Source organism: Anolis carolinensis, chromosome 3 (assembly GCF_035594765.1).
Source record: "Anolis carolinensis isolate JA03-04 chromosome 3, rAnoCar3.1.pri, whole genome shotgun sequence".
NCBI classification, from domain to species: Eukaryota; Metazoa; Chordata; class Lepidosauria; order Squamata; family Dactyloidae; genus Anolis; species Anolis carolinensis.
Window position 1 is genome coordinate 2,217,927 of NC_085843.1, and position 20,103 is coordinate 2,238,029.

The window sequence follows — 20,103 nt, forward strand, 5'->3', positions numbered from 1 at the left end:
TGCTGAAATGTGCAGAAAGCTACTACTCAGAAAGAGAGGGACCCAAATGTGTTCAGAAGCACAAGAGCTGCAGTGCCAACATTTAGCAAAGAAGAGGGATTGGGAGTACAAATAAAGAAGTCATCCACACATGCACTGAAATTAAAATGGGTGAACAAGTGAAAGACAGCACAAGTTCCCTCGGGGAGATAGGGCAGCCTATAAATCTATTATTATTATTATTATTATTATTATTATTATTATTATTATTATGGTTCAAACCATAAGGATATATGGGGCAAGTTTAATCCTTGCTCTGCTGCAACTCTCTAGACCAGGCATGGGCAAACTTCAGCCCTCCCTCCAGGTATTTTGGACTTCAACTCCCACAATTCCTAACAGTTAAGTCCACAAACAGCTGGAGGGAGGGCTGAAGTCCTGATCTAGACACACTCAGTACAGACCCACACCAGCAGCAAACCTTACACCTTACTTTAAAGTCCTGGTGTTGTATTTCCTATCAAGGGACAAGTCAATAGCTGCATACAACGTCTTTGTTTCCTGTGCTGAATTCTGCACTCAATATAGATGTAGCCTGTTGCTCAGAATATGAAATGAATATGTATCTTATGGTTCCATGTGACGCCTCTTCAAGGCACTATCTGACTTTGCTCTGTAAAAACATTGTGAGGAAAGCTCAGCTGCGACCGAGGGAAGGCCGCCAAAGCAGAAGACAGACAGTGCAGAAACACAATAAGCATCACTTTCAGGATATGCTGAAGTTGTTTCCTGGAGGGGAAAAACATGGAAAGAGAGAGGGGGTGCTATGAGGGAACCTATCCCAAGACTCTTCTCTTCTTCAACCTCCACAAGAAAAAATGGGGAAGGAAACACTGCTGAGGGTGGGATTGTGTTTTGGGTAAACATAATCACGACGTCTGCTTTCCTGTAAAGAAAAGCTCATACTCCAATGCAAAATGCTTTTCCTGGGAATCTATCCTTTAGGAGATACAAGATGGGATAGGAAAGTTCTAGAAAGGCAATGAAGGTGAAGCTCTGGGATTTGTACATGGTGGGGAGGGCAGGCCTCAACAGGTCTGTCTAGACAAGAGATGGTGCCCTGGATGGGCAGGGAGCAGGACAGGTTGCCCCAGGCAAAAGGGAGGTCTCTGGCAGTCTTAGGAGACCACAAGCTGGACACGGGCCAACACTGTTGATGTGACAGCTCAAAGAGCTAACTGAAGTCTGGAATATCTCAATCTAGAGTCTACATCGAGGGAAGTCATAGTCCCACTCTTTTCTGCTTTGGACAGAACTCTTCACCTGGAATAACCCGGAATCCATCTCTAGGCAAAGCAGTTCAGGAGTGATATGGACAAGAGGGAAGCTGTCCGGAGAAGGGCAATCAAAACAGTCCAAGGTCTGGAAACTATTAATCCCCCCAAGGAGCAGCTGAGGAAGTCGCGGATGTGTAGCTCCAAGAAAAGAACATTGAGGGGAGACATGGGGACCATGTTTAAACATCTGAAAGGTCATAAGGAAGAGGGAACAGGCTTATTTTTCTGCTGCTCTGGAGTCAATGGAGTCATGGATTCAAGCTGCAAGAAAAGAGATTCCACCTAAATATTAGGAAGAATTTCCTGAGGGTCAGAGCTGTTCAGGAGACTGATGGGGTCCCCTTACCTAGAGGTTTTTAAGTAGAGAGGGGATACCCATCTATCCAAAATGTTTTAATTGTTTTAGGATTATTATATCTCACCTTTATCTCTTTGAATGAAATGCCTGGCGTAAGGGGGTTGGGCTGGAAGGTCCTTGGGGTCTCTTCCCACTCTTATGATTCTATGATGATTGCACATTACAAAGCAGACCACCTGCTTCCCATCACATTTCTTGATCATGCGCCATTTTGAGGAAGTGCTGCATGAGTCCTCATGTCCAGGAACTCATGCTCAGCCTGGCTGTTTGCTCATGCCTTGTGCACATGCACACAACACACACACAGACACGAACATGACACAACTGCCTTAGTGTGCTGTGTGCTTCACTTTCAAGCTGCCTGGGGGAAAAGCGCAGATGAGGACAAACGCCTGGCAATAGGAACAGCTGGGCTCCTGCTGCCCGAAACTGGAGGAAGAAGAAGGTGGAGGGATGGAAGAAGAAAGCCTCGAGGCTTAAGGGCAGCTCAACATTTTCCATCTTCTTTTAGCGCCACCAAGCAAGCCGAGGTTTAAAAGTCCTAGGTCAGAAGAGGCAAAATCTAGGGGTGCTCCAAGATTATTACAGTTTGGCCCAACTTAAACTGCTCTGCCTCAGTGCTATGGAATCGCTGGAGCTGTAGTCTGGTGGAGCACCAGCAAACTTTGACAGTGACGGCTAAAGACACTGAACCATGACAATTAGAAGTGGCGTCAAACTGGATTCATTCCACAGTGCAGATGCACCCAATGGCAGAGTAAAGTGGTGTCCCTCATATCAAACAACAAACAAAATCATTTGGATTTAAAAAAATATTTTCAAGCCTTGGAGAATTCCTGGATAAAGACAGTCAACCATACTATCGTTATTATTATAATTATCATTTTTCATTCACGCTCTTCCAACAGGTGCTACAAACTGAATTTTGGACCACCAGTGATTCAAATTCCATCTAGGAATCAAAGAGGTATCAGATAATGACAAATTCCAGAGAGAGTCACTTTTTGCAATCATTATCATTTGCCTCTTCAGCTGTTCTCATGGGGTGCATTTACACACAGTAGAATTAATGCAGTTTGTGCTTAGATTTTGCCCATTTATAAAAGGTTAGAAACTAACTTCAGTACACAAGTTACAAAAGAGGAGGGATGATGTGGCTTCCTTTTAAGAAAGACATGTGGTGCTTTTTGCAAGGGGGGGGGGGAAATGAGCTCTTTTAGAGATGCCTTTCTTTTCTCTGGGTGCATCTGCACTATAAAATGAACACAGTTTGACCTCACTTTAACCACTCTGACTCAATGCTATGAGATCCTGGGAGATACGGTTTTGCAAAGCCTTTAGCCTTTGCCAAAGAGTATTGGGGCCTCACCATAGGATGGAGCCAGTGCAGATGTGCCCTTATTCACCCATTGTGTGTGTGGCGGGTATTTTTTTCAGATACAACAGAAACAGAGTGCCCATTGCCTTGGATGGACATCAGATCACTTACAACAGATATATAAACCTCCCATGTCTAGTTTCCAATATACCTCACAACCTCATAAGCTCAAATATGTATACCAATATATATATATCCCTGGCTACGTTGCACCCTGCTGTGGCTGCCCGGTGTTCCTGGGCTCACCTCGTCGCTTTCTTCCACGTCCACATTGCCATTGGCATCGTCGTCCATCTGTTTGTGGATGTTGCGGACTGCCTCAAAGCTGAGCTGCTCATCCTCATTGTTGCACAAGGGCTGGTCGATGCGGCAGAACTCTGTGCAGAATAGAAGAGGGAAGCAGTGTTAGCAAAGGACACCCAGAAGGAAGGTAAGAACATTCACAAGAATTGGACTCTTCCTCCACACCAGCATCAACTCACAAGAGAAATGACCCAGACTTTGGAGAGGAGAACCATCAGTATGCATCTCAGCTTGATGACTGACAGGAAAAAGCAGGGGCTAAGTGGTTATGTCCAATAAATGATTTTAATGGTTTTAACTCCTGATTTTAATACTTTCAATGTTAGGATTAAACATGTTTATATGTTAGGTTTTAGTTCAGACATTGTTATGGTTTTATTGTTAGCAGTTTTGAGTTTCCTTTGGCAGAGAAAAAAAAAAGAATAAAACTACAACTAAAACTAATAATAATGAGATGAACAGAAGACAAAAAGCAACTTCATAAAAATATTGACTTTTCTTTGGTCTATCCAAGTAAAATTAATTATTTTATTAAGCAAGTGACATTATCCACTCATCATACCAACATTTTGTTTCCTCTTTGTGATTTATCCCCATTCATCCTCTTACTTATGCTGATGGATAACACGTGCCTGTATTGATACGCTAAAAAGGAAAATCATTTTTTTATTTAAAGCTCATACAAAATAAAGGAATATCCTTTGATGCGAAGACTACACTTATGAGAGACTTAGTGCAAGAAGTGCAGCGCTCAGTGTTGGTCAAGAGGCAAAAATAATTGCTGAAGCAGTAACCTCAATTTTCCAGAAACCTATACTTCTATAGGACCTGAACAAGGTTTCATAATTTCCATGTTTTACTCAGGATTTATTTCGTATCAAAAGCATTGCATAAATTAGTATAAAAGTGATAAAAATAGAAGGAGCACAAGTGGCTAAATATCTTTTGACCAAAAACGGGCAATAGCAATCACATAGTCTGTAGCCTCTAACCGCTCTTCCTCTGTACACGAGGCAGGACATTGCAGACAAGCATACAGATGCGGAGTTGTCTGTTCTGCTCCACAGTCACACAAGGTGGAGGATTCTTTTAGGTAGTGCCATTTTGCCAGGTTGTCTTTTGATCTGCCCACTCCACTTCTGAGTCTGTTCAGGAACTTCCACATTGCCCATTCGTGGTTTGCCCCTGGAGAAAGACCCTCGTGGGGGGGGGGGGCATCCTGTGGGATTGCCTTGTTTAGCTGCCCAGAGGGTAGGCATACTCAAGCAGTTCAGTAAGACAAGGCCAGGGCTGATGTTCTTATTAATTTTGGGTCTGCACCCCATGCGTTGCCAGTAAGTTTCTGCAGGATGCTATTGAATGCAGCTACTTTGTGCTTGGTGTTAATGCAGTGTTTCCTGTATTTTAGTGCTTGATCTAAGGTGACACCAAAATATTTAGGATGGAAACAATATTCAAGCTCTTGGCCTTTCCAGGTAACTTTCAATTTCCTACTCAGGATTAAACTTTATATTATCAATGACTTAAAAGGAAGATCTGAAGCAGCAGATAATATATGTGAGTTATTCTCACCCATTTTGAACTTCCAGGAACTTCCAGAAGTGAGAAGATGGTCAACTTACAGCAAAAAGGAGCAAAAGTTGTAAATATACATAAGAATGATCCATCACAAGGCTTGCTGCATGAAATCCTTCACCTTCAAAGGATTCACAAGACAGTTTTTGGCACTGAAAGAAGCCCCATGAGACTCTGAATGTAATTTACGATCACAACAAAAATGCAAGGTCTATTTACCAGTATCTGCCTCGCCATTAAACTACTTTATACAGGACCAGTGATTGTTTCTTTGGCTAAAAAATCATTCAAGAGACTGGCAAATCCACTCAAAACATGGCAAAGAAGCACAACTGGTCGAGTGTCTTCATCATTATATCATATTGTGCACTGAAAATCATGTAGAATCTCAGAGACGCAGATGAGGAGGGGATGCTTTGCACATGACCAGTGGGAAATGACTACGCTATAATTTCCTATGCTATAAGAGCCAGCATGCTTTGCGAATGGTGGATCAGGATCCTGAGGGATGAGAAGAAGGCAATGGTGGCAAACCTGCTTTGAAGAACTCTTATTCAGAAATAAAGGGAAAACAATACAAGAACGAAGACAATACTTAAAGTAGATTTTCATGATATATATCACTAAAATTATACAACTCTCTGACTAGGGGCTAAGATATGCATATGCTAGAAAATGAGATCTAAAACAAACGCCCTAACCTAACACATACCAATGTTAACATGCAATGCTAAACACACAACTACAAGCTGCCCTGAAGAGAGTTGGAAGGGACCCCCCAAAGGCCATGCAGCTCAACCCCCATTCTGCTAGACAGGAAGACACAATCCAACCATTCTGACAGAAGAAGAAGCAGCAGCAGCTTGGATCAAATGGTCCTTTGAGGTTTCCTAGTAGAATACAGACCAGGCATGGCCAAACTTCATCCCTCCAGGTGTTTTGGACTCCAACTTCCACAATTCCTAACAGCCTGCTGGCTGTTAGGAATTGTGGGAGTTGAAGTCCAAAACATCTGGGGGGCCGAAGTTTGGCCATGCCTAATATAGACCATCTGGGCATTCGGTGGAGTCTTCTTCTCTGGAGGTTTTTCGACAGAACCGGTGTGGCCATCAGTCGGGAGGGCTTGGGTTAGGTATCCTTGCAAAGCAGAAGGGGGTGACTGGATGAAATCTCTTCTTTCAACATCACCATGACACTTTACAACAGCCATGGGCAAACGTTGGCCCTCCAAGTGTTTTACACATGCCTGCTTTACAACAACAACTATGCTTTTGCCTAAATGCCACTGGAATCCATCCCCGGGCAGACCCCATGTGAGGCCAGTGGGTTCCCAGTTATGAGTGAGGCCAACGTGAGAGGAGCGAAAGCAACAGGCACTGCTGATGGCGGGGGGGGGGGAGGGGGGTAAAGGGTCCGTATGAGTCAGGCGCTTGTTGCCATGGAGGGAGGGATGTCAATCTTCTTCTGCCAGAGGAAGGGAAGTTGAGTCACCAGCAGCAGCCCAGCCCCAGGGAGACGTTTTTTTTGGCTAAGGGTGCCTCCACACTGCAGAATGAAGGCAACTCGGCACCCCTTGAAGTACTGTGGCTCAAGGCTATGGGATCCTGGGAGTTGTAGTCAGCACTATTTGGTGGGGAAGGCCTTGCAGAACTCCCAGGATTCCAAAACATTGTATGATGCCAAGAAATTGGACCTCAAAGTTGAATTATCACACTCTGTAACAAACTTTGAAAAATGTTCTGTTCCTGGTTTAAACATGTTGTTTCCTGTTTAATTGTGCAGTCCTTATTTTGAAAGGAGTTGTTCTACTCCAGAAACTTTGTGGCCGCCACAAACTGTGTTGAATTTGTTAAGACTCTATGAGATAGTCATTAAACGGTTCAGGACCTGCCTATCTCCGTGATTGCCTCCTCTCCTATGAACCAACGCGAACCCTAAGATCATCCGGGGAGACGCTCCTCTCACTCCCGCCTTTGTCTTAAATGCGGCTGGTGGGGACGAGGGAGAGGGCATTCTCGGCAGTGGCCCCCCGGCTCTGGAACTCTCTCCCTAAGGAGATCAGGTTAGCTCCTTCTCTGCCCATTTTCCGCTGGGAATTGAAAACATGGTTGTTCCAGAGTGCGTTTGGATGAATAGGCCCAATAGAGCTGTCATCAGAATACTTCTTTCTGTTTTAAAAGCATATGGCACTTTATCACTGTTACTTATTTCCATGATACAGCACTTTATGAAACCTGTCCCCATTGGTTTACTTTTAATTACTCTGATTTTATCTGCTTGGGTTTTAATGTATTGTCTATTATTTTATTTTGTGTATTGTTGGAATGTTTTAAGTTTTTGTCAAATATGTTGTGTTGTTGTTTCGGGCTTGTCCCTGTTGTGAGCCGCCCCGAGTCCCTTCGGGGAGATGGGGCGGGATATAAAAATAAAGTTTATTATTATCATCATTATTATTGTTGTTGTTGTTGTTGTTGTTGTTCATTGAAAAACCAGTGTAAAATGTGCCATAGCAGGACATCCCTCCTGCAAACAAAGTATTTGTAGATTAATAAAACTTTTCCATGTTTTGATGATAGAACCAATTAAGAAATTGTGATGAACCATGGGCCTTGTAGTCCTGCTCAGGACATTGTAATCCCTGATGAAGATGAAAACTTGGGTTTTTTACCTTCCCAGTCTGAACTGGATTCCTCTCAGCCAGATCTTTCCCAGGCAGATCTGGAAACCTTGCACCTGCAAGAAAGTTGTGCCCCAGAAGTATGTCAAACAACCCCAGAGCCTACTTCTCCCGTGTTCTTGCGCCGGGAGTTTTGTAAACAACAGAGAAGTTTGGATTCAGCTTCGCGCAGGAGTGCAAGGATAGCAGCTAAGAATGTTGCCAATTAACATTGGTTCTCGTGAGAATCTTTAAGGAGGTTAACATCTGGTCTCAGAGTTTAGCTTTCGTTTCTGATTCCCAGAGAACCGCTTTGGTGAGAAAGTTGGACTCTATATAGGTGTTTTGCCCGCGTAACAACTTCGCGGAGTCAATTCGTCAGCCTGCGGAGCGAGTTGTGTTTGGACAGCGCGCTCCGATTCAAGCCTCGCTTCAGCTCAAGCCTTGCCTTGCTATCCAGTCTTCGCCTTGCTTCCCAGCCTTGTTTACCTACGGACTTTGCCTTGTTTCCCAGGACTAATCCTTGCCTTGTTTCACGGATTTTACCAAGTTATTCCACGGACCTTGTTCTTGTTCTTAGTTACCTTGTTCCACGTTCAAGCCTTGTTTCAAGTATCAAGTTATTTCCTAGCCACGCTCAAGTTTATGGACTAAAGGACCTTGTCATCTCCCCTCACTTTGCTTGGCAAAGTGAGTGTTTCGGTTATTGGATTACAACTTTGGACCTTAATATTTCTTATTGGACATTGCTTTTTTGGACTAGTTCTGACCCTTCCTGAAGGGTCTAATTCTGGACTATTTTCTACACTTGTTTTTATTAACTTATATATTCCTTCAATAAAGATATTAGTTAGATTCTGGCCTCTGTGTATGGTTATTGGTGCCTCTGCCGCCTGGGTCGTGACAGTTTGACTCCGCGAACCATAAGCACCAACTAACCGAGGCCAGGATGTCTACCGGAGCCGCGCCGGCTGGACAGCCGCTCAGCTACACCATCAGCAAGGACGAAGTGGACCGCATCCGTGACAGACTCAACGCGCAGGATGGAGAAATAAAAGGGTTGAGGGAGCGCGGAGTTCGCCTCCCGGCCATGGCGTTGCCTACCAAGTTTTCTGGAGAAGCTGCTAAGGTTCATGTTTTCCGCCGCCAATGTCAAGCTTATCTAGAGGCCCGTGATGCCGAGTTTCCCCAAGAAGACATCAAGGTGGCGTGGGTCTACAGTCTTCTAGATGGACCAGCGGCTAGCTGGGCGACGGCCCTGTTTGATCAAGCCTCCCCCCACCTAAATTCAGCACAACGCTTCTTGGATCACCTTAAGGAGACCTGGGGAATCGAGGACAATTTGGAGGCAGCCGGTCACAAACTCCGGCGCCTCCTTCAAGGAGACAGACCCATGTCTCAGTACATAGCCGAGTTCCGCGTGCTGGCCCACAACACCGGCTGGAACGATGTAGCCCTCAGAGGACAATTTCGGGAGGGTCTCAACATTGAAATGCTGGAAGAAATCTCCAAGGTGGATCCTCCCCAGACCCTCGAGGCACTCATTGATCAATGTTTACGGGCTGAAGTCATGATTGCCAACAGGAAACAATGGGTTCGAGGCCAGGGCGGTAGAGCCGGGGCAAAACCCCCCGCTCCCGCCAGTGTTCAGCCACGTCCGGTGTGGAGACCCCCGCCTCCAACCCCATACCCCAGAGGAGGCGAGGAGGTGCCGATGCAGTTGGGCAATGTGCGTCCCAGACTAGATGCCGCCGAGAAGGCCCGTCGTCAACGCTTGAACCTCTGCTGGTACTGCGGGAACGGGGGCCACTTCGCCAGAGAGTGCCCAGCCAAAGGGAAGCCTGCCGCCCGTCTTGCGGCGGCGTCCTCCACGGAGTCGAAGGCGTCTGAGCCGACTGGCACACAGCCGGCGGGGGAAGCCAACGACCGGGTGTAGAGAGGCTCGCCAACCCGGTCAAAAAATCCATCCAAGAGCCGCCAACCGGGGTCCTGTTCCTTCTCGTGGTCACATTATGGTCAGCAAAAAGGGGACCCGTCATGATCCACGCCATGATAGACTCTGGAGCTACCAACAATTTCATCGATAGAGAGTATGCCGACTCTCTGGGATTACAATATCATGACTTCAAGAATGCCCGTGTGGTGCAAGCCATAGACGGCCGTCCCCTCAAGACGGGCCCCGTAAGCCAGTGGTCGGAACCCACCAGGATGTGGATAAGGGAACATATGGAAGAGATTTCCTTCTTTGTTACCGAGGTTCCCCATTTCCCTGTGATTTTGGGAATTCCATGGCTGACACTCCACGACCCTAACATCTCCTGGTCCAACAGAGAACTGCAGTTTGCTTCACCGTACTGCCAAAACCATTGCCTCGTAGCCAAGGTATGCCATGCCACAGACTCCGAGCCCATCATCACCTTGCCAAAGAAGTACTCCGAGTATTGGGATGTATTCAATGAGAAAGAAGCCGAAAAATTACCCCCACATAGACCTTATGACTGTGCCATTGACTTGGTGGAGGGGGCCCCGATCCCGCGAGGGCATCTCTACTCCCTGACTGAACCAGAGCAAGAAGCTCTCAGGGAATTCTTAGAGACAAACCTTCGCAAGGGGTTCATCAGACCCTCTCAATCCCCAGCCGCCTCCCCAGTGATGTTTGTGAAGAAGAAGTCAGGGGAATTACGCTTGGTGGTGGACTACAGAGCATTGAACAATATCACCAAGCGGAACAGCTATCCCCTGCCCTTAATCTCGGATCTACTGGACCGACTTCGAGGAGCCAAGGTCTACACCAAGCTGGATCTTCGGGGGGCTTATAATCTAGTTCGCATCAGAGAAGGGGACGAGTGGAAGACCGCCTTCCAGACTAAATTCGGATTATTCGAGTCCCGAGTTATGAATTTCGGTTTATGCGGAGCTCCCGCAACGTTCCAGCATTTTGTCAACGATATTTTTCAGGACTATCTAGACAGATTCTTGATAATCTACCTGGACGATTTTTTGGTGTTTTCCAGATCACAATCAGAACATGAGAACCACGTCAAAATGGTGTTGCAACGACTGCGGGATCATGGACTTTATGCCAAGCTAGAAAAATGCGCTTTTGATCTACAAGAGGTAGATTTCCTTGGCTACCGCATCTCGCCTCTAGGGCTTTCCATGGATCCAGCCAAAGTTTCAGCAGTATTGGAATGGCGGGCGCCAACTAACAAGAAAGAGGTGCAGCGCTTCTTGGGGTTCGCGAACTACTACCGCAAGTTCATTCCAGATTTTGCCCGCTGGTCCGACCCCATCACTAGCTGCATCCGTGGAAAGCAGCCTTTCCGCTGGACTGATCAAGCAGAGAAAGGGTTCCAGCAACTGAAGAAACTATTCACCTCCCAGCCAATTTTACAGCACCCAAATCCTGGAACCCCTTTTGTGGTGCAAGCGGACGCCTCTGATGTGGCAATTGGGGCTGTACTCTTACAACCGGTGGGAGATCACCTCCACCCCTGTGCCTTTTATTCTCGTCAACTAACCACACCAGAGAGGAATTACACCATTTGGGAAAAAGAACTACTGGCCATAAAGGCAGCCTTTGAAACTTGGAGACATTGGCTAGAAGGGGCCAAATTCCCCATTGAAGTCCACACTGATCATCGTAATCTAGAACATCTAAGAACTGCCCGCAAACTAAATCAGAGGCAGCAACGTTGGGCTTTATTCTTTGAACGTTTCAACTTCCAGATTCATTATGTGACCCCAGCTCAAACCAAGCAAGCAGACGCCCTGTCACGTAAACCGGAATACGCTGCAGGACGCAAGGAGACCTTTGAATCCCAACTGCTACAACCTGAGAACTTTGCCACGCTCACAGTGGGGAACACCAAATCCAGTCCCATTGGTTCAACTTCCCCTACTCCAGGACCCATCTGTGCTCAAGAAATCAGGGCTAGTCAGCAAGCAGATGCCTGGGCGCAGGACCAACTTCGCCAAGGTCTGCATTTTCCCTTTTCGCTTAAAGATGGGCTGCTCTGCTATAGAAATCATGTTTATATCCCACCCGGACCGGGCAGGGAAAAGGCGCTTCGTCTGTGTCATGACTGCAAACCAGCAGGACACTTCGGACTATTTAAAACCATGCATTTGATCCTAAGAGATTTTTGGTGGCCCAAGATCCGCAAGGATGTGGAAAAATATGTCAACACCTGCCCAGTATGCCAGCGCTCCAAGATACGAAGGGAGAAGCCCTCAGGGCTTTTGCACCCCCTTCCTACCCCATCTCGCCCATGGGAAATAATTTCCGCGGATTTCATCACTGACCTACCACCTTCCTGTGGATTCACCACGATCCTAGTGGTGGTGGACCTTTTCACCAAGTTAGCCCATTTCATTCCCTGCGAAGGCCTCCCCACGGCCAAAGAAACTGCGGATCTATTTCTTCAGCATGTTTTCAGACTACATGGATTGCCCAAGAGTTTAGTCACAGACCGTGGATCTCAATTCACCTCTCGTTTTTGGAAGGCACTACAAAAACTACTGGGCATAGACTCTCGCTTATCTTCAGCTCATCATCCCCAAACAGATGGGCAAACGGAGCGCACCAATGCCACTTTGGAGCAGTATCTTCGCTGTTATGTAAACTACCAACAGGACAATTGGGCTTCTCTGTTACCACTGTCTGAGTTTGCCTACAATAATGGAGTTCAAGCTTCTACAAAAGAAACGCCGTTCTTTGCAAACTACGGTTTCCATCCACGTTTCTTTCCCCCTGTCATTGAAACTTCAGAAGTTCCCGCAGCAGAGGATTGGCTGCAGGAACTCACAGCGGTGCAACAACTTTTGCTCCAGCAACTGGACCAAGCCAAGGAGGACTATAAACGCCACGCTGACAAACACCGCCAGCCGGGCCCCGAAATCAAGGTAGGAGATCGGGTTTTCCTGTCCACTCGCTTTCTGCCCTCCCACCGCCCATGCCGGAAGTTAGATGCCCGCTTCATTGGCCCCTATCCAGTGGTGGCGCAATTAAACCCCGTGACTTTCAAACTCCAACTTCCGCGTTCAATGCGCATTCACCCAGTGTTTCACCGTTCCCTGCTCCTTCCGGCGGATGGTGTGCGTCCTGATACAGACCAACCGGCCCCCCCTCCTGTTTTGATGAATGGGGAGGAGGAGTTCGAGGTTGAGGACATTTTGGATTCTCGCTTTCATCGCCGCCGCCTACAATATCTCATTGACTGGGTGGGTTTTGGGCCTGAGGAACGCTCTTGGGAGGACGCCTCCACAGTCCATGCTCCTGATCTAACCCGTCGCTTCCATCTGACCTATCCCACCAAACCGCGACCTCGCGCCTCGGGGAGAGGACCCCAGTTTGGGAGGGGCCCTGAGGAGGGGGATAGTGTGATGAACCATGGGCCTTGTAGTCCTGCTCAGGACATTGTAATCCCTGATGAAGATGAAAACTTGGGTTTTTTACCTTCCCAGTCTGAACTGGATTCCTCTCAGCCAGATCTTTCCCAGGCAGATCTGGAAACCTTGCACCTGCAAGAAAGTTGTGCCCCAGAAGTATGTCAAACAACCCCAGAGCCTACTTCTCCCGTGTTCTTGCGCCGGGAGTTTTGTAAACAACAGAGAAGTTTGGATTCAGCTTCGCGCAGGAGTGCAAGGATAGCAGCTAAGAATGTTGCCAATTAACATTGGTTCTCGTGAGAATCTTTAAGGAGGTTAACATCTGGTCTCAGAGTTTAGCTTTCGTTTCTGATTCCCAGAGAACCGCTTTGGTGAGAAAGTTGGACTCTATATAGGTGTTTTGCCCGCGTAACAACTTCGCGGAGTCAATTCGTCAGCCTGCGGAGCGAGTTGTGTTTGGACAGCGCGCTCCGATTCAAGCCTCGCTTCAGCTCAAGCCTTGCCTTGCTATCCAGTCTTCGCCTTGCTTCCCAGCCTTGTTTACCTACGGACTTTGCCTTGTTTCCCAGGACTAATCCTTGCCTTGTTTCACGGATTTTACCAAGTTATTCCACGGACCTTGTTCTTGTTCTTAGTTACCTTGTTCCACGTTCAAGCCTTGTTTCAAGTATCAAGTTATTTCCTAGCCACGCTCAAGTTTATGGACTAAAGGACCTTGTCATCTCCCCTCACTTTGCTTGGCAAAGTGAGTGTTTCGGTTATTGGATTACAACTTTGGACCTTAATATTTCTTATTGGACATTGCTTTTTTGGACTAGTTCTGACCCTTCCTGAAGGGTCTAATTCTGGACTATTTTCTACACTTGTTTTTATTAACTTATATATTCCTTCAATAAAGATATTAGTTAGATTCTGGCCTCTGTGTATGGTTATTGGTGCCTCTGCCGCCTGGGTCGTGACAGAAATGACCTTTATAAACCAGGAACAAAACCCATATTACATAGTGTTATTATCTATGGTTCCAGCTGCATCGTCATTTCTAACTGCCTTAAAAAGTAACCTTCCTATTAAATTCCTTGGAAGGTCACCCTAATGTGACCTCACCTCCCCCTTTGTTATGAATTGCCCTTGGAATGTTGCCTGGTCGCATCCCAAACCCCTCTGCCTTTAATTTCCATAATCCCCTCCCAATCAACTTGGAGATGGGGGGAATCATTCAATGAATGTACATCAGAGTCATTTCCTGGATCGGTTTCCCTGCTCCCATCGAGAAGATCAGGGCTATATGTGGGAAAGATCTGGCACCCAGGCCCCAAGCCAGCTTCACCCCTTGAGATGGTCATCATCCCAGTATCCATTGTGTACCTTGGGCTAACTCTATTGTGTTACCCGGAGCTCACCCTTAATTCCATCAAGGACTCATTACTTAATGTAACACCACATTCCTTTGGGAGCTGGACCCTTTTTGGACACGGACCATGAAACGGACTGACACTTCAAATGCTCCAATGACAGTTCATTGAACTTTCCACCACCAAGTAAGAGCCAACCAGCACTGACATCCAACAGAGTCCTGGGCCAATCAGGACCCAGATCCCAGCTGGACAGTTTCTAAACCAATCAGGAGCTGGCACGGCTTCCTTGAATAGCTGTCAAATGAAATAAAAATGTTCTGTATTTGCAATTGGGGTATGTCAGTACTTTGGAGTACTTTTTCTGCTGACATCCTTCTCTTTGGCCATTGAGAATAACCCTCTGTGGTGTCTGATTCTGCCTTTTGGTAAGCGAGACACACTCAGCTCTGAACCAGCAGTTCTTGTGGCGCTGGATTTCCTCAACAGAGAAGTACCAGTTAAAGGAGGAGTGAAACTGTATTCCTTCTGCAGTGTAGATGGATCCCTATGTCATTTGAAGTAAATACAAGGCATGCTCATAGGGTCTGAAGAAAGATTAAATTGTGTGGCCAACTATGCCACACTTATGGGCGCAAACAAGAGCCTGCATGGTAATTCTCCTGCCTTCAACCACATTCTGTGCCCATTATTCACATTTTTTCTGAGTTTTCGCTGAGGCCCTGTCCACCCGCTTGTCTGTTGGGTTTTGTTTCTGGGATCAAATTTCAAGCTGCCTTTTTATTTTCCTCAGAAATTATCTCCCAAAAGACCAAAAAAGGCCATCTTAAACCTTGGCTGCCAGAAATCCCCAGCGGTGCTTTGAACAGACCAAAATGGAGAGCTGTAAAAGGAGCCATCGACTCGCTATGCGACTCCACTTTTATTAACGTTGGACATGAAGCCAAGAAAGAAACAGCTCTCAAAAAACTAAACTTTACACAGTATCCCACAACAATGAGGAGAGGAGGGGGTATTGTTAGCATTGTTGTGATTATATTTATTTACCCTGCCTTTCTCTCTTGATCGAGACCCAAAGAGAGCAGAGAGCATCTCACTTTAACTATTCCTTTGAATCCAGAGGGGTTTTTAAAGCAGTTCTTTCTGGCAAATGTGTTCACTGCAAAAAAAGACCTAAACTAGGCATGGATAAACTTTGGCCCTCAGGTGTTTTGGACTTCAACTCATATGATACCTAAGAGACCACCGGCTGTTAGGAAATGTGGGAGCTGAAGTCCAAAACACCTGAAGGGCTGAAATTTACCTATGCCTGTTGTACATCCCGACAGTACAACCCCTTTTTCCCATTCAAAGATGCACTATCCAAATAGTGCACTATCCAAATAGGCCAACCTGTGAGCCTCCAGAATACATCATTTGGGGTTGGGGGTGCTTTTGAATGCAAATATGCAAAGAATACTAAATCAACTGAGAGCTCTCTGCACTCAAACTTTGAGGAAATGCTTCATTCTGATGATGAAAGTAATCATATTTTGTAGCTGTTGTTAGGCTGAAGACCATTTGGCCCCACTGGCCATTGAATGCAGCTTGAAGTTGGCTTCAAACTACAGCAGCCAGACAACAAACTCCCAAGAAAGTATGCAAAATAAAGCCCTCAATGGACCACTGTTGTGTGGTTCGTGGCATCTTCATTTGGTTCTCAAACTGGCTTCAGAATTTCCTCTGCACAGTAAAACCACTTTCTTCAATACTGTTTTGAATCTGTATTACATGGTCAGTGTTGAAAGGGAGCTGAGTCAGGGAATAGAGAGGGAGGGAGGAGAGATGTATCTCCATGAAGAACGGGGCTGTTCTTTGTATTCATTAGTGGAAGTTTGTGGAGGGAAAGAAGGAAGGCTCTATCCCCTGAAAGCCTCTATTGTGAGTGTCCCACAAAACCATGGAATCCCAGTAACCTGAACCTGCTTCCTCACAGAATCCTAGAGTTGGAAGAGGCCAAAAGGGCCATCCAGTCCAACCCCCTTCTGTCAGGCAGGAAGACATCCAATCCCTCCCGACAAATGTCCATACGGTTTTAAAAACCCCAGAAAAGAAGACTCCACCAGACTTCCTGGCAGCAGTAGATTTCAGTAGAGCTGGAAGGGCTATCCAGTCCAAGGGAAAGAAGAGAAAAGAGGGAAGAAAGAAAAGGAAGGAAAGAGGAAAACGGTGGTCCAGGGACACGGAGGAAGGAAAGAAAGAGCCACCAAGAAAATGCAAACCCAAGCAACTCTGCCAGGTTTCTATGCTAGTTGTGCATTAATGTTAATCCTGCACTCAAAGCAGGTTTCCCAGTCTGCAGCAATTGCTCCGGCTCCATCACAAACCAAGGTCAGAATAAAGGCAACTTAAACAACTGACAGTTTTAAAGCAGCTGCAGTCCATCTTCCCTTAAAGAGACAAGGAAAGACAGCAGGTTTCTCACTGGAAAGACATGAGGAGTGGCAGATGAAGAGTCTGCCCATAAATCCATGTTTTAAAAGGTGCCCTCCAGGAGATATTCCACTCCACGTAAACATCCAGACTGTTTCCCACTATTACAAGGGTTATAATATAAGATATACTGATCTGCGCTACATCTTTCCATCATCTTTTCTCCAGAGAGACAATACATTCCAACAAGTGAGATCCTAATGGGGCTTTCACTCAGTTGGTTTTCAACCTGCTTTTGCCTTTGCTAACTGGAACTTCTAAACTCTACTTGTACAATGGATGTGAACACAGAAGAACGGCATAAATAACATGACTTCATCAGGATGCAGCAAATCTCTAAGGGAGGAAGACATCCTTCCAATTCAGGAATTTAATGGCAAAAACAGAGCACAGTTTTGGCTGCTTTGAAACAGTCACAAACAAGCAGCGGGAAAATTGTTTTTGGACCCTGGCACAATTTTACCACTCAAATAATACTGAGGGACCTACTATGCCATACAATAGGAAAGGTACAATACCCAGGAATGTTGGACTAATGTTGAAAAGGTTGAAAAGAGGAGGCTTCTAACTGAGAAGAGCAAGCCAAAGTATTCTATTCACTGGAAAACGGACTTTCTTTTTATCTCGCAGAAACACTTCTCTGTTTGCTTGCTGGCTTTCCAGATAATCCTCTGCAGGAAACCTTTGGTTTTCAACTGAATGCTTTGTGGCCTCTCAACATTCATACTGTAACTCCAATCAGTTATGGCGAGGGATGATGGGGTGTGCAACACAGAAACTTACAGATGGCCACACATTGACAGCACCAGCTTTGCATGGCTTACCAATACATCTTCCAGAGTCATAAACCACAAAATGCAAAAGGTTACTTCCTCCACAGCTTGAGAACCCTTGTCAGAATAAAACTGGAAATTAATTATAATAATTATAGTATTATATTTATTTATATCCTCTTTATTGCCTGATTAGGATATAAAGCAGCAAAAATAAGCTTAGTAAGAGGGAAAACTGAAAGGTGGCATAAATATCTGAAGGGAGGCCATGGAGGAGATGGAACTACAGTAGAGTCCCACTTATCCATCATAAGCAAGCCAGCAGAACATTGGATAAGCAAAAATGTTGGATAATAAGAAGGGATTAAGCAGTAATGTTATGTAGTAATTACTGTATTTACAAATGTAGCACCAAAACATTGCAACATTTACTACAAAAACATTGACTACTAAAAGGCAGACTGTGTTGGATAATACAGAACATTGGATAAGTGAAGCTTGGATAAGTGAGACTCTACTGTAGTTTGCTTTCTGCTGCTCCAGAGACTTAGGGTGCATGTACATTATGGAATTAATGCAGTTTGGCATCACTGATTGCCACGGTTCAATGTGATGGAATCCTGGGAAATAGTTTGGTGACACTTTAGCACTCTTTGGCAGAGAAGGCTAAAGCTCTTGGAGAACGACATCTCCAAGGATTCCATCACATTTAGCCATACAGTGATATTAAACAATGTTTATTCTACAATGTGGAATACCTTTACCTAATGTGGAGGAACTTTAGGAACACAAAATAATCAATTCAAATTGCATAAAAAGATATCCCAACTCAAAGAACTTTTTTTACTGTAAGAGTTGGAATAAGCTGCCTCAAAGATTGGTGAACTTTCCTTCTTTGGGGGTCTTTAAACACAACCTGAAGAGCCATGTCTCGGGAGTGCTTGGGTTGTGGATTCTGGCCTAGGCAGAATAGGGTTGGACCGGATGGCCCTTGGTGTTCCCTCTAATTCAGAGATTTTCTTCGTCCATGAACTTGGGGGCTCTTGGAGGTGTTTGATAGCCTTTCATCTCCAAGCTAGATCCTTCTATGAAGCAAAGTGGATGCTGGGATGCACTGTATTCTCCTCTTGAGAGAATACGGAATCCCAGGAACTAAAATGAAGGTGCCACCAGAATAATATGTGCCATAATGCTGTAGGGAGTGCCTATGCAGTCATAGACCTGTTCTAAAGGAAATCTCTTTCCCAAATCAGACACGGTCGGCTGGATCCTGAAGCAACTTTTTTTTGGAAACAGAAATTGGTCTGTAAACCTCAAACAAGAAAGCCAATGGAAATGCCACAAGGAATCAGTAATAACATTCCCTTCCCAATAATGTGCCATCATTTTGAAGCAGTCAAAGAGAAAGGGCCCAGGGTACATATACACATAGATAGTAGACTCTGAGTTCACCTATGGCCCTATGAAGATTGGTTGGTGTTGGATAAATATAGTTTCAGGTTGTTTGAGATTTACTATTAAAAAAGAGGCCCAACTTATACTAGACCCTATACCATACCACAAACTCTGTAAAAAGAAAATTAAGACAAATAAAGAAAACTGTAATACCATTACTTGGTTTTAATTTTTATTTAAAATATTATTTCTTTGAATTTTTTGCCAGTTGCTTGAGTTTCTGGCTCATCAAGTGTCTACGTACTGTATCTATATTTCAAATAAAATTGTATGTAGGACTCTGCTGAAAGCAAGGTAAGTGTGTCAACAAAGTGCATGGTATTTCCATTCTGCATAAAGGAGGGTGAGGCAAATGGGTAAGTATTTTATAGCAAAGAGCATTAATGCTGACTCTTGATCATTTGGAATGGAAATCCCATGTTTTCTACAACACATTTTGCACTGCTTTCTACAGAGCTGTGCAGACAGTTTGATTTGAAATATAGCTGTATGTATATATACCCTGGAGGCATTCTGTTTTGCTGTTTCCATGCTGTACTTGGTGCCCTTTACTGCGCACTTTGAAGGATTTCAATGAAGCAGCCCTTAAGAGATGTAGGATCCAGGTGCATCCACTCTCCCATCCATTCCTCTGTGGCTAGCCAATGTGGACACCTAAAGAAACCTTGGAAACAAGTGCTGTATATAAAAAAGATTGCCAAACTCTTCTGGGGAAGTTTAGGATTGATTCACCCCCCTCTTCTTCCTTTGCTATTCTGTCCTTGGCTTATGTAAGCCTGAGTTTAGGGCAAACTGATTAATTCTGACTCGTGAAAGGTCTTTGCATTCCCTGCCGCTTTGCACAGAAAAGATGGATGTGACTTTGAGAGAAAAGCAAGAGGAGGAGCAGCGGAGGAGGAGAGCGAGTCACTATTTGAAAAGCAAGGTAAGGAAGGAGCAGTGGAAGGAGCCCAGGAAGCACATCATGCGCAGCCGGTGAGTCAGAAAGTGGCAGAAAGGGAAAAGAGCAAAAAAGGGAAAGAAAAGAGCCATCCTGCGGGGAGAAAAAGTCATCCTGGATGGAACCCAAGCTGT

At 45.4% G+C, this 20,103-nt stretch overlaps 1 protein-coding gene across 2 annotated transcripts in view; it reads right to left on the minus strand.

Annotated features, from left to right (window-relative positions):
• Positions 1-20,103, minus strand: part of stim1 (stromal interaction molecule 1) — a 107,139-nt gene that overhangs the window by 38,487 nt on the left and 48,549 nt on the right. For both annotated transcript variants that reach the window (XM_062974387.1, XM_062974388.1), the window contains exon 3: positions 3,299-3,429. In XM_062974387.1, coding sequence (XP_062830457.1) covers positions 3,299-3,429 — 131 coding nt within the window. The remainder of the gene's footprint in view (positions 1-3,298; positions 3,430-20,103) is intronic.